The 13,961-nt window shown below is 44.4% G+C and overlaps 1 protein-coding gene across 4 annotated transcripts in view; it reads right to left on the bottom strand.

The window, feature by feature from the left end:
• The window catches only part of ADGB (androglobin), a 244,141-nt gene that overhangs the window by 94,769 nt on the left and 135,411 nt on the right, over window positions 1–13,961 (bottom strand). For all 4 annotated transcript variants that reach the window (XR_012902706.1, XM_075924379.1, XM_075924378.1 and 1 more), the window contains 3 exons: window positions 11,216–11,383; window positions 7,642–7,780; window positions 2,048–2,182 (listed from right to left, as the gene is read on the bottom strand). Coding sequence is in view for 3 of the 4 variants with exons in the window: in XM_075924379.1 (XP_075780494.1) it covers window positions 2,048–2,182; window positions 7,642–7,780; window positions 11,216–11,383 (442 nt within the window). In the remaining variant the exon portion in view is untranslated. The remainder of the gene's footprint in view (window positions 1–2,047; window positions 2,183–7,641; window positions 7,781–11,215; window positions 11,384–13,961) is intronic.

Here is a 13,961-nt window from a genome sequence, read left to right as displayed (position 1 = left end):
CTCATTTCACGAGGAAGAACGCCTTCTTTTGAAAGTTCCTCTTTCAAAAGAAGGCGTTCTTCAATGTAAATAGGGCTTCTTCGAAAGAGAGCATCCAGACTCACTGGATGCTTTCTTTCGAAAAAGCAAGCCGCTTTTTCAAAAGTTCAACGTGCAGTCTAGACGCTCTCTTTCGAAAGAGGCTTGCAGTCTAGACATAGCCCGTGAGAGTAGTACTGGCAATCATTCAAAGGGAAGGGTCAGACTGAGAAGGAATTGTGTATTACTGAGGGAGGTGGCACCCCTGGATCACAGAAAGCTCACAGCAGTTTTCTGTGCCAAGACATTCATGAGTTGTCAGAATAATATAATCAGATGACAACTGTTGCCTTGGCACCCAGTACATCCCTTTTCCTGCACTAGCTGGAAGGATCACCATGGTTAATTTAACCAGATGAAATGTATAGATAGGAGAATACATAGATCACTATGGCACAAAACCCACTCTGAAATCACTCAATAAGAGCATCAAAACTTCTTATGTATTGGCCACCACAGGAAATCATCAGCTATATAATATTTGTAAGAAAAAATTGCACTAAATTATGCTGATTTACAGTTTTTTTTAATTTGCAGGACTTTTTAATATGAAAGCCACACAGGGACAATATTCAAGAATATGCCTCTGTCAGATGCAATATATTATGAAAAGATTAAGAAGATTCAATAACAATAAGTATATTTTTGCATTTTAGGGCAAAATCTCAGACTTTCGTCCTTTATAAAACCAAGCCTTAAATCTCTGTGCCTGTTTCCTCATTTGTAAATGAGATTAGAAATAGCTATCTTCCTTACACAGTTATTATGAGAATAACTCAACAATATCAGTAAAGCACTTTGAGATCTCCAGCTACAGAAATGCACTGTTATTATTAGGGTTTGAAAGAACCATTATGTTGATTAAGTACAATTTTTAGGGTATAAATCATGAAAATCCTTGGCTTGTCATACACTTATATGTAATTTTAACATAAATGTTTGTAGTATAGTTGCCCACACACTTCTCAGTGATTTATGTAACAATGAATTCTCCACCTCCATCCCCTCAATTTGGTCATGCTATTTTTTAAATCAACGTCTCTTTCCTAGCCAGAATAAAATTAATGAAATATTTTGCCAATGACATTTGGATTTGATACTGACCTAACTCAACTGTTAAAATCTTCATTAATTACATTTAAACACACACACACCATGAATATACAATATGTAATTGGAAAACCTAAAAAGACATCTCTTTTTACTTTCTTAATCTCTGTATGATTCACCCATGCCAGCTGTTCATACATACTCTCTTGAAAGTGCTACTGTATGTTTCATCACAAGTGGGCACCAAAATATTCAAATATTTTTAGTAAAACATACACAAACCTTTATGTAAGAATGGCAATAAACTGTTGATTATATTGAGCTCTTATTTTATTTGTAAGCTACATAGGAACACTTCTCAGAGATGCATTATTTTTGTTTAAAGGAATAGTATTATTTTAAAATTAACATAGTTTATTTTGTGGTTTAATATAATTTTATTCTGAGAAAACTGATATATGTAATAAAATGTAAAAAGATATATTACACTTCTCACAAACTAAGCCCATCACCGTATTTTGAGCAAATTAAATCTATTTTTATATAGGCCCTGATTTGAAGCCCACTGCAATCAGTGGCAGTCTTTCCATTGATTTAATGGACTTTAGGTTAGAGTCATGATTAATTTCTAGCATCACTAATGTGACTAAGGGTATGTCTACACTGCAGTCAGAGGTGTGACTGCATCTGGGGTAGATATACCTGTACTACCTATAATCTAGCTAGTAGACATACCCTGAGAATCACACAGGACTCTTGTGCCATGCAGTATGTTCAATTTAATCAGCCAGCTTTATTTCATCTATAATTATTTTACTGTACTCACAGAAGAAATTTAATAAGATTTTCAGATAGCTAGTAAGAGAGTTGCACAGATAAATTATATGATGAAACATTAAAAAAGATTTAAAAGGCTTACCTGGTTTCCTGCCATTTATCAATTGCCTAATGTAAGTCCCTCGCCAATTGCTTTGCAGTTTAAGTACTGCAGCTTCTTCTTCAGAAGTTGGAGTTCTGTTCTGCCAAGCAGCAGGAACATTTAGCTCTGTTACCTCTGAAAGAAAAAGAAAATGAACAGTAGGGAAAAGAGGCTGCGATGTGAAGACTACAAGCACTACAACTGCTTGATAAAGGGCATGTCTACACTAGAAAATTATTTTGAAATAAGTAAACTCGAAATAATAATTCCCAAAATAACAAAATTGAAATAGCGTGTCCCCTACTGGGGGAGCATCAAAATTACTTTGAACTGGCATGTCCACACTGACTGGAGCCTGCCTCAGACTAAAGAGCCTCTGGAAGCAGCCTGGGGAGGGCACCATGAGGGCAGACACTTCTTGTGGCTGCTTGGTCAGGCAAGCTGTGACGTGCTTTCAGGGACTCCTCTCTATGGTCATGTCTCATGTACCACTTATCCACTGCCTCCCCTAGGCAGTGCACATATGGAAAGCATATCAAGGGGCTGTGCTCATCAGGGAGGCCTTGAGAGAGAGTTTCATCCAATACCAGCTGTGAGATTCTTTCCTGTGTCTCTCCACAAGGGGGCCCTGCATCCCTAATATGTGCCTTTTCTCTCCCACCTCTCCCTTCCCTTGCACTCTCTTCCCCTCTTCCCTGCAGAGCAAATACAAGTAAATAAAATACATTTAAAAGCCTTCTTTTTTGAAACAACAGGACTGTTTATTGGGGGGGGGAGAGATACAACAGGAGGGGGAGGAAGAAATAGGGGGGCTCAGGGATGAGGCTGGGACTGGCACCTGCCTCTAGTTTTTCGAAAGGCTTTGGACACCCCAGAGGTCCCCCTGCCATGTGTTCTGGGGCCTCACTGGCCCCAGGGGAGGATTAGGAAGGAAAGTCGTGGGTGTGGATGGGAAGGTGGCTGGTGGCCTACTGCATGCACAGGCCATGTGCTCCATCACCAAGGTGAGGGAGGAGCACATGGGCTCTTGATGGTGTGCCAGCTGGTCCCAGGCGGTGTTCTTCTGCTCCCAGTTAGTGGCCTGCTCCTGGTTCCTTCAGACAGGTCATCTGTTCCTCTGAGATCCTCCCAGGTTCTCTTCTGCCTGCAGATCCCATGGAGTTGTGCAGATGGCATGGGAGGTGGGGGACACGCCAAGCTCACAGCTGGCCCAGAAGAAAAGTTACAAGGGCAGTCATCCCAGGAGACACTGTGAATGAAGCCTAGCCCTAATCTCTGAGCCAACACTGAATGTCTCAGTTCAAACTATGGCAATGTGTTTTGAGTAAGGCCATATGTTGCCTAGACAGCGGACACTTTCCTGCATTGGCACAGACATCCCAGGGGAGCATCACCATACCCACAGCTTGAGGACAAGAAGGCATGGGAAGGTGCCAGCTAGGCCAGGAGCCTGTGGGTGGGGATGGGGAGGCGGCTCGACTTCCTACTGTGTCCTGCACATGCTGGGTCTGGCACTGGTAACATCCCACAGAGAAAAAACTGATATCCCTGCCCGCTGGAGGAGGGAGAGTGTGTTGGGGGAAGGGTGTGTGAGTGGCGGATGCTGCTTGCGGGAGACAGTGCTACTCTGGTCCTCACTTCTTCCTCCCCCAGCCAGGTTCCCATGCAGTCTTCTCAACATCCCTGTGCTTGATCGGGAGTGGATGTTGCCTGAGTGTGGGCATGGTCCTGTTTCATGTGTGGCATGGCCATGTGCTTCCTTGACCCCAGACTACTGAGTGGTGGCTTGTCACGGGAAGGTATCCCACCACAGAGGCCAGAGTAAGGCCAGCCTCTCTAGGAACCTTGAGAAAAGAACCAAGGGGTTCCTGTGTAACAGCGTCATGGGGATGAGTGCTCCAGACTGGCGGTCCATGTGCACCCACATGCACAGAATGTTGTGTGGCTACTAGGCCAATTAGGCTGAGTGAGGAGAATGCAGCCCCTCATAGAGCATATGTAAATATAGAGAAAAGAACGGTTACTTACCTGTAACGGTTGTTCTTCGAGATGTGTTGCTCATGTCCATTCGAAGTAGGTGTGCGCGCCGCGTGCACCACGTCTTCCGGAGCGTTTTCCCAAGCGGTACCCGTAGCGCCGGCGGGGCGCCCCCTGGAGTGGCGCCACCATGGCGGGGCATAAGTACCCCTGCCGGCGCTGCCCCACCTCAGCCTTACATTATCATGCGAAAAAACAAGGTAGGGCGGTTCTATAGTCAGCGCCCTTAGCTCTGATACCCTTCTAGCAGATGTAATGGCTACTATGAAAGCAACCTTCAATGAAAGGTGCTTCAATGAACACGTAGCCAATGGCTCGAAAGGAGGGGACATAAGCCTGTGTAGGACCAGGTTGAGGTTCCAGGCACCTACCTCCCCATCTTGTGTCACAGAACCTAAATCTCTTGTTCTAAGTAGAAAATAACCTACAGAATATTAACCAAATGTAAACTGATGGAGTGAAGTACGAGTCTACAGATAGCTTGAAACAAGAATGTCAAAAAGTAACGAAGTGCCTTTATTTATTTGAATTATTTTGTTAACTCTGAAGCCTAATAATTTAAACAATAGCATTAAGTGCAAAAAACTCAACTCAACCTAAATGAAGGAGCCACAATGGTCACTTCCATAATAACTGGTACTGATCTGAGTCTTGTGTTTCATTCCCTTATTTTGGAGTCCAGTCTCAGCTGCTTGCATGTCAGGTGAAATCTCAGGCATAACTAGAGAGAATGAAATACTGCCTTGCCAAACTCCCTTTGACTTAGACAACAATGAACTGGGTTTACAACCAGGGGACCATTGGTTCTGATCTCCCTCTCATACTAAAAACAGTTAACATTTCACAGTCCTTATTACTACCCAAGGTTTCATATACCAGTCCTAGGAAACAGACCTCTCTAACCAATAAGGTACAAGGCTAGCTCAGACAGGTCTCTATATGACAGACCCTTGTATTAGCCACTCAGGTATGTCTACACTACAGCACTAATTCGAACTAACTTAATTCGAATTAGTTAATTCGAACTAAACTAATTCGAACTAGTGCATCTAGACCTAAAAACTAGTTCGAATTAGTGTTTTGCTAATTCGAACTAGCATGTCCACATTGAGTGGACCCTGAACCAAAGTTAAGGCTGGCCGGAAGCAGTGCCGGCAGGGCATCAGGTTAGGACTTAAGAGTGTGGAGCTGCTGCCTCAGGCTAGCCGAGGGCTGTGCTTAAAGGGACCCGACCTCCACCCCGGACAGACAGTTCTCAGGGTTCCCCGATTGCTTGTCTACCTCGATGAGGGACAGCAAAGCCATCCTGTCTTGGAGTGCCCAAACTTGGTACATCACCGCACTCGGCCATCAGCCCGGCTGCACTTGCTGCAGGCTGCCATCTGGGGAGTCTATCGGGGGGCTGCAGGAGAGCTTCCACTCCAAGGAGCCCGCAGAGCCACCCCAGTCCCCCCATCGGGGGCTCGTACCCCATTCCTCTCTCACCTCCTTCCACTTACCCCTCCTTAGCCCCTCTTCCTGATGTAAAAAATAAAGGACAAGTGTGTTAAATAGAAACTCTCTTTATTTAACAAAACTGGGGGGGAGGGGATTAACCTCTGGGGAGACTGGGAAAAGGAGGCGGGGGAGGGGAAGAGAGAGGGGGAAACCTGGGAGGAGGGAGCTGGAAGGGGGAAGCCAGGGGAAGAAGGAGGAGAGGAAGTATCAAACTATGGTACGCCATATCTTCAGTACTGTGTACAGATGTGATCTCCTCACCCCAGAAAAGATATTTTGGCCTTGGAAAGAGTTCCGAAAAGGGCAACTAAAATGATCAGGGGTTTGGAACGGGTCCCATATGAAGAGAGGCTAAAGGGACTGGGACTTTTCAGCTTAGAAAAGAGGAGACTGAGGGGGATATGATAGAGGTCTATAAAATCATCAGCGGTGTGGAGAGGGTAAATAAAGAAAAGTTCTTCATTAGTTCCCATAACAGAAGGACTAGACGACACCATATTAAATGAATGGGTAGCAGGCTTCAAACTAATAAAAGAAAGTTCTTCTTCACAAAGCAAATAGTCAACCTGTGGAACTCCTTGCCACAGGAGGCTGTGAAGGCTAGAACTATAACAGAGTTTAAAGAGAAGTTAGATAAAGTCATGGAGGTTGGGTCCATGTAGTGCTATTAGCCAGGAGGTAGGAACGGTGTCCCTGGCCTCTGTTTGTGGAAGGCTGGAGATGGATGGTACGAGACAAATGGCTTGGTCATTGTCTTCGGTCCATCCCCTCCGGGGTAGCTGGTATTGGCCTCTATCGGCAGACAGGCTACTGGGCTAGATGGATCTTTGGTCTGACCCAGTACGGCCATTCTTATGTTCTAAGCTCAGGGCTCAGGGTCGGGGGTCTCACAGGACCACCTTGATTTTCATGCAAACCTGCTCCTGGGTTTGCATGTGGCCTTTGGTGGCCAGGCTGGCAGCTATCGTGCCCTAGACGGCCACTTTCCTGTGCCTAATGCAGAGGTCATGGACGTTGGAGGCCTCCCCACAAACCTGGATGAGGTTCACGATCTCCGCACTAGACCAGGAGGGCACCCGCCTCTTGCGGCCCCAGGCAGGCTCCTGGGAGCCACCAGCCTGGTCCCGGGAAGAGGCGGAGGGCTGGGTAGCAGTGGGTGGCTGGCTCGTGCCGTGCCAGGTGCAGGGTCTGCTGGCTGGGTGCTGGCAGGCTTGCACCTGGCACGGGCACCGTAGCCAGACCATGCCCCTTTAAGGGCTCCAGGGCCGGGAGTGGGGCAGAAGAGTTTCCCTGGTTGTGCCCAGAGTGGCCACCAGGGCAAGCTGGGAAGGGCTAGCCTCTCACTAGTTCAAATTAAGTGGCTACACAGCCCTTAATTCGAACTACTTAATTCGAACTAGGCATTAGTCCTCGTAGAATGAGGTTTACCTAGTTCGAATTAAGTGCTCCGCTAGTTCGAATTAAGTTTGAACTAGCGGTTTGCATGTATAGCGCTTAGTAAAGTTAATTCGAACTAATGGCTGTTAGTTCAAATTAACTTTGTAGTGTAGACATACCCTCAGATACACTGCCTTTCAAAATGAATATGCCACACTGATGTGTTTGTCTGTCTGGTCTACAACCACTACTACTAAACCAGTTATCAGATCCATCTGCGAAGTGAGTAAATGATTATACAAGCCAGCAAATGGCTCACTGGGGTTGTGTACTGCAGTACCTAGACTATCCTCCTTTATCACTATTTCTGGCTTAACATGTAACTATCTAACACACACACACACACACACACACACACACACACACACACACACACACACACACACACACACACACACACACACACACACACACACACACACACGGAGATGCCAGAATTACAGCTGCCTGTGTGAAAACTTTTATTTTATGCCCTCATGCATCCTGCCTCAACAGGGGCCCCTGCGGGTTTCTATACTGGCAAATGTTAGGCAATCTAAATATAGAGTATGTGACCAGCTTCTCCTGGAACAGAAATGGACAGACAAATCTGAAGAAGATGATTAATAATATCAGTACCATACCTGAAGTGACATTGTCTTCCATGGGAGCATCGTTGGCTTTAAAATCCAAAGTGAAGGATTTGAAAGCGAATTCAAAATTGGGAGGGACCTTACTACCTAATACTTGTTGGATCAAATGCCAAAAAGCATTATTGAAAACCTAAAATTAAAAAGCAGGAAAAAATCAGACAACCATTTGCTTTTTCTAGAAAATTGGTTTATATTTCTTTGATCATTAACATTTTAGTAAGAATATTCTACAGTTGTTTTTCATTTCAAAACCTATGCCTTTGAGCTTCCATTATGCACAAATCATAAACGCCAGTCTAGAGAGCTAGATAGCTTCAGGAGGCAGAAGTGGAAAAATACTCTTTCATCAACAGATCACTGGTTCAAATACAGGCCAGGTTATCAGTGTCCAAAAGTTATTACTACCTAAAATCTTATTGGTATCAGTGAAATGAGTTGATGATCTCAATTTAGTGTCTAGTGAATGGAGCACCCACATCATAATCAACCTTACCATAACTGGCATATTTTTTGCAATTTTGGTATAGAGACCAAGGACTGCATCTTGTTAGGAGATGGTGCCACTAGAAAAAGTAAAAGTACATTGGAGTAGGAGGATTGTGCAGAGAAGTTTGTAACCTAGGGTATGTCTACACTACTATCCTAGTTCGAACTAGGGTGGTTAATGTAGGCAACCGAAGTTGCAAATGAAGCCCGGGATTTGAATTTCCCGGGCTTCATTTGCATCTTGCCGGGCGCCACCATTTTTAAATCCCCGCTAGTTTGGACTCCACGAGGAGTAACGGTAGTTTGGAATAGGAAGCCTAATCCGAACTACCTACTCCGTGCCGCGTGTAGCCGCGGGCACGGAGTCCGAACTAGCGGGGATTTAAAAATGGTGGCGCCCGGCAAGATGCAAATGAAGCCCGGGAAATTCAAATCCCGGGCTTCATTTGCAACTTTGGTTGCCTACATTAACCACCCTAGTTCAAACTAGGGTGGTAGTGTAGACATCCCCCTACTGCCCTGTTGCATGTGAATAAATAGATAAGTCTCATTTTTATTGTGATCAGCCTGAAGTCTTTTAACAATCGCTAAATTCACAATCTCCCTCATCAAAAGAAAAAAACTTTTGTAATCAGGAGAGCATCTTAGAGTCTATTTTAGGCCATGTTTCTTAATTTAAGATGAATGAAGTAGTAGTAATTTCCAGAAAAATGTTTACTTCTTAATTCTTCTCTCATTTATTTTTCAATATTTTGGTTACTGAAACTATTGTACTGAACTGTGTATTGTAAGACTAATAAAGTCTTTATTTTGCAAGATTTAAGAATGCTCAAGAAATAATCATTTTTAAATATATACACCTCTTTTCAGTACCATTTTCCATTGATTGGTGGCAGATAATGTCCATGTTTTCAAGAATGAGATAATTACTGACAGCTTCACTCTTATCACATTTTGCCTCATTTCTCTTTTCTTTCTTTGATGGTAACCTTATTTTGGGGAATCCAGTCTTTTACTGGTATTATAGCCTCTACTTTCCCTTGTGTTTTATACGTACTATGTAGCACCATATTCATTTTAAATTTAAAGCATCCACTTATGGGATGGATAGATAACATATTTCTTTGTATAGGACTTGGATTCGTTATCATAAAATGCCAAGTGGATTATTAAAATGTTTGGCTGTTTATACCAGAGATGAACCTGAACAGAAACACAGATTCTGACTTCCTCCCCTAATTCTGAACATTTGGGAGGTTTGAATGTGGCAACTGTTTCACATGTAAACACTGTGACTTCATCTGCTTCTTTCTGTTTTGTATCAGTGTTTATAAAAAACTGAATACCTACTTCTACTGAGTAATCTAACTGATTAAATAAGTATCATCATTTGCATCAGCTGTTCTGGATACAAGTCACACAGGTTGAAATCAATGTAGAAAGTGCTGTATTGTATAAAAATATGTCCAGCTAGAGTTACTCTAGTCTAGTACTGTAAACATTTTTGGAGAAAATATTTGTTAGGATGGGTAGCTAAATACCAATTGTAGTCAACAATAATATCACTGTTTTAGTTATCAGGGGTTTCGGGTATAACCACTTTGTTATTTCTAGTATCTGCTATTACACTAGGACAGGGTAGGCAATAATTTTTGGTGGGTAGGGGCACTCCAAGATTTTAGAAAGTGGTCAAGGGCTGCACTTTTCTGGGATGGAGGCTGAGTGCAGAAGGGTGCATTGGGTAAGGGGCTGGGATGCAGGAGATGGGTGTGAGGTCTGAAAGGGAGTTTGAGTGAAGAGGGGTTGTGACCTGTGTTAGGGGATTGGGATGTAGGGTCAGGGAGGAAGTGGGGGGGCAGGAGAGGATTGTAGCCTGTGGGAGGGGTGTATGAGAGGGTGCAGGGAGTTGTAACCTGGGGCAGGTGGTGCAGAGGGTTTGGAAGATGACTTGGAGAAAGGAGTTGGGGTGCAGGAGGGGTAGGAGTGCCAGAGGTAGTCTTTGACTGGGAGCCACTTACCTAAGCATTTCCCGGCCTGCAGCACCTCGAAGGCAGGCTGGGCTCCCTGCCTGCTGCAGCCCCAGATCACTGAAAATGTAGCTTTCTCCCTCTACATGGCTCTCAACTCTGGGGGAGAGGAGAGGCTTGCTCTAATCCTCCCCCCCCCTTTCCCCGCCAATCTCTCAGCTCCTATTGGCTAGCTGTTTCTGACCAATAGGGGATGAGATATTGGCTGGAGTCAGTTCCTGTTGGCTGGTTGTTTCCAACTAATAGGAGATGAGGATTGGGCTGGGGGTGAGGGGGATCACCCAGAGTTTCCCCTTCCCTCCAAAGTAGAGTCACAGGAAGCAGCTCTGCATATAATACAGCAGTTGCCGGGTGCCTGAGAGTCCTGGGAGGGGCGTCCGTGGGCCGGATCTGGTGGCTTGGCAGGCTAGATCCGGCCCACGAGAGGCATCTTGTCCAGCCCTGAACTAGGAAGTTCTATATTAGAAGCATAATTATTTAACAGTCTAAAGAAAGACCTTGAGTAATTTAAATAAAAGTATATAACATTTAAAGGAAATTATAAATAATAAAAATTGGGGCAATGTTGTGATTATGAAAAGAATCTGACTATTGTCATCAATAACAAAAAGCCAAAGATTTTTCTGAGATATCAATCTTAAACACAGTAGGGAATTGTGCTGTGTATTGCTTTCTGAACATCCGTTAGTCTCTTTGTCTTCATATCCTAAATTAGATTTCAAAGCTGATGAATTCTGATGTTTGAAACATGCAGTGCCAAACTGCCAAAACACAGTCTCTGATTTAGCATGTATAGTGCTACATATATTATAATCTGGATATGTAAAAGAAAGGCAATTTCTGTTTGCATTAATAAATTCTATCATTTACACATGCATAATGAATGCCAAATTATGCATGCAGAATGAGAGGCAGAACTGGAGGCCCCTTTGAAAATTTGTCTAATTAATAATAATAGCAGCAACTTCTTTGAAAAAGAGCATAATTGTTAATATATATATAGTCTTATATTGTGCATATTTTTAGAAAGAGAAGATTCTCAGAGCTGTTACCTTGATGTGGTCTCTAGCTATCCCCGTACCGTGGAGGATCTGAGGGAAGTGAGTTAGTTCCAGTTCCTTCAGGGCCTTGGAAAGTTCAGGTTCACTGCTGAAATTATTAATCACATTTCCAATAGCTTTCAGGATAACCGTAGCCTGTTCTATAAACCGGTAGCTCTCCTGGGGAAAGAGAACATTCTAACTATTGGAAGGAAAATGCTATCAGTTTATCAAATAATAAAAAATATAAAATATTATGCATTATTCTTCTTTTCTACCAAGCACAGTAGAATGTTCAGTCAAATTTAGATGTGTGTCTGTATTGTAGTAAGAGTAAGTGAAAGCTTTTACTATTTAAAATTCACATTATGTCATAATATTAGTTAATCCCATCCATATATTCTTAGAAGAGTATTTATATTTGGTTGAATACCATGTCAAAGCAAATGCTGCCTGAAGCAATATTAACGTTCACCTGAATTTCTATGCAATACTCAAGAAACTCAGCTGGAAGTTGTGCTCTAAAGTCGGGGTGGGCAATAAAACAGTGATGGTTTGCCACGGTTAGCTCCTGGCAGGCAGCCACTTCTATATTTACCTGAGCCTTTGCAGGTATTACCGATTGCAGCTCCCATTGGCAGTAAATTACTATTCTCGGCCAATGGAAGCTGCGGGAAGCACCAAAGGTTAGCAGCAAAGGCTAAGGCTAATCCTGGCGGATCAGATGCAGCACTTGGGCTGGTATTTGCCCCCCCCACCCCCACCTCACTCTAGAGACTGGCTTCCTCTCTTGAAAAAAATCTGTGGAAAGACCACCACAGAAAGGAACGGCAGAGGCTATTTTACACTCTTCTGATGGCCTGGAGAGTTTCTCTCACAGATTCTCCCTTTTGAAAAGAGAAGGGGGAGTTGAAAATATTTCTTTTTTTCTTAATATATCAAGTTCTCGGGTTTAATCTTCCTTTCTAAATATCCATCCCAGTTTGCATAAACTACTTTAATATCCTATTATAAGAGCCCTGCAATTCTGTAGCACTGTGAATAGTTGCAAAATTTCCTCTTTTAAAAAATGTGTTGCATAACTTTGCCTGAGAATCTACACTCATCTAAAAAAACCTCCAAATCTCCAGCACAATCATTTGCAAAAGAAACCTTGAAATTGTGGAATGTGTGTAACTAAGGAAGAGACATCTGTCTGGATCTTCAAACAATTTAAACAGCAGATCTGAGAAAACGTTAACTGTTCCCCAGCACCTCTAATCACAAAGTTTTCTGAATTCATAGTTCATTTTAAGAACAGAAGTTATTATGGGGCCTACTGGTCATTTTGGAACCACATAGGGGAAAAGGAATTCATCTGACTTACAGTTTGTAGGCATTTTTGAACCTATCTTTACATCCATTTTATAGCTATCAGAGGCTACATCTAAACTGAATCCCTCTGTCAACAGAAGCTTTGTCAACTGTATCTGTCGACAAAGCCTCTGTCGAAAAAGAGAGTCTAGATTACATTATGTGGATCGAAAAATTGATCCGCCTTTTCGGAAAAGAGCATCCAGACTGCCAGATGCTCTGTCGAAAAAAGAAGGCACCCGTAAGTGCTTCTGGAAGGGTATGGGGGCAGTCTTTATTTCCAGGTGCTGCTGCCTGCCCTTTGCAGAGATGCATGCTTAAAGGGATCACCCTGGACAGCCGTTGCTCTGCTCTTGTTTCTGATTTGCCTACCTCCTAGAGGGAAAGCAAAGCTGCTCCAGTGCTTGCTCTGGTTGCCCTGCTTCCTCGGACACCACAGTAGTTTATTTTCTGGGGGGGTTTCTGCTTTTCACCTTTTATTTGGCCATGGAGCCTGAGCTGCCCCTGGGCAGGCGATGGCCTCATGCTGCCATACTACAGCTTCTGCTGCATCTGCATGACTCTGTCATGAATCTCCTGCCCCATATGGACCTGGACCACATCGAGGAGCTCTGCCCTTGCCCCAAACTTTTCTGGGGACAGGCAGATTTGGAGGCACGAGATGAGTTTGGACTGGACTTGTCATGCAGCTCTGGGATGACGACCACTGGCTCCGCAACTTTTGGATGCAGAAGGCCACATTCGTGGAGCTGTGTGCCTGGTGTGCTCCTGCTCTGGAACACCAGGACATACACTTGTGGCCCGCTATCCCCCTGCAGAAGTGTGTAACAATTGCCCTGTGGAAGCTGGCCACCCCCGACAGCTACCACTCCATTGGACACCAGTTTGGCATGGGGTAGTCTACCATCGGGGCCATCTTGATGAAGGTAAGTCACTTTTGGGGGACAGGCCCTGCTGAGTGTGTGGGTTGAGAAAGGGGAACTGCCACGCAAGGGCAAGAGGGAGTGGGGGATGGAGTGGCATTCGGAGGCTGCTCCTTGGCCACCCGTGCACTGATGTGGGGGAGGGTGGCATCCTGACAAGCAGAGGGATGGGGGGGAGGGTTCTTCTCCCAAGTGTTTAGGTAACCTGTCTAACTCCCTGGTTTCTGTCTGTCTATTTGTCTCGTGCTGCAGGTGGTGAGGGCCATCAATGCAGAGGAGCCCTCAATGGGACACACATTGCCCTGGAGTGGAAGCTCTGGTCCCTGGCCCTGGCATATCCCTGCCGCAGCTCCTTTACCGTGGCCCTGACTTGTGCCATAGTGCAGGGGTGATGCCCTTTGGTGGCCAGCCCTTGGGCCAGGCGCTTGCAGATGTCCGCATTCCTGTGGTGTGTCTGCAGGGCCTGCCGAGCTTCTTCCTAG

The sequence above is a fragment of the Pelodiscus sinensis genome, chromosome 3 (assembly GCF_049634645.1).
Source record: "Pelodiscus sinensis isolate JC-2024 chromosome 3, ASM4963464v1, whole genome shotgun sequence".
In the NCBI taxonomy this organism is placed as follows: domain Eukaryota; kingdom Metazoa; phylum Chordata; order Testudines; family Trionychidae; genus Pelodiscus; species Pelodiscus sinensis.
The sequence above is the reverse complement of the archived record's forward strand: the minus strand, read 5'-3'. Positions and strand labels throughout refer to the sequence as shown.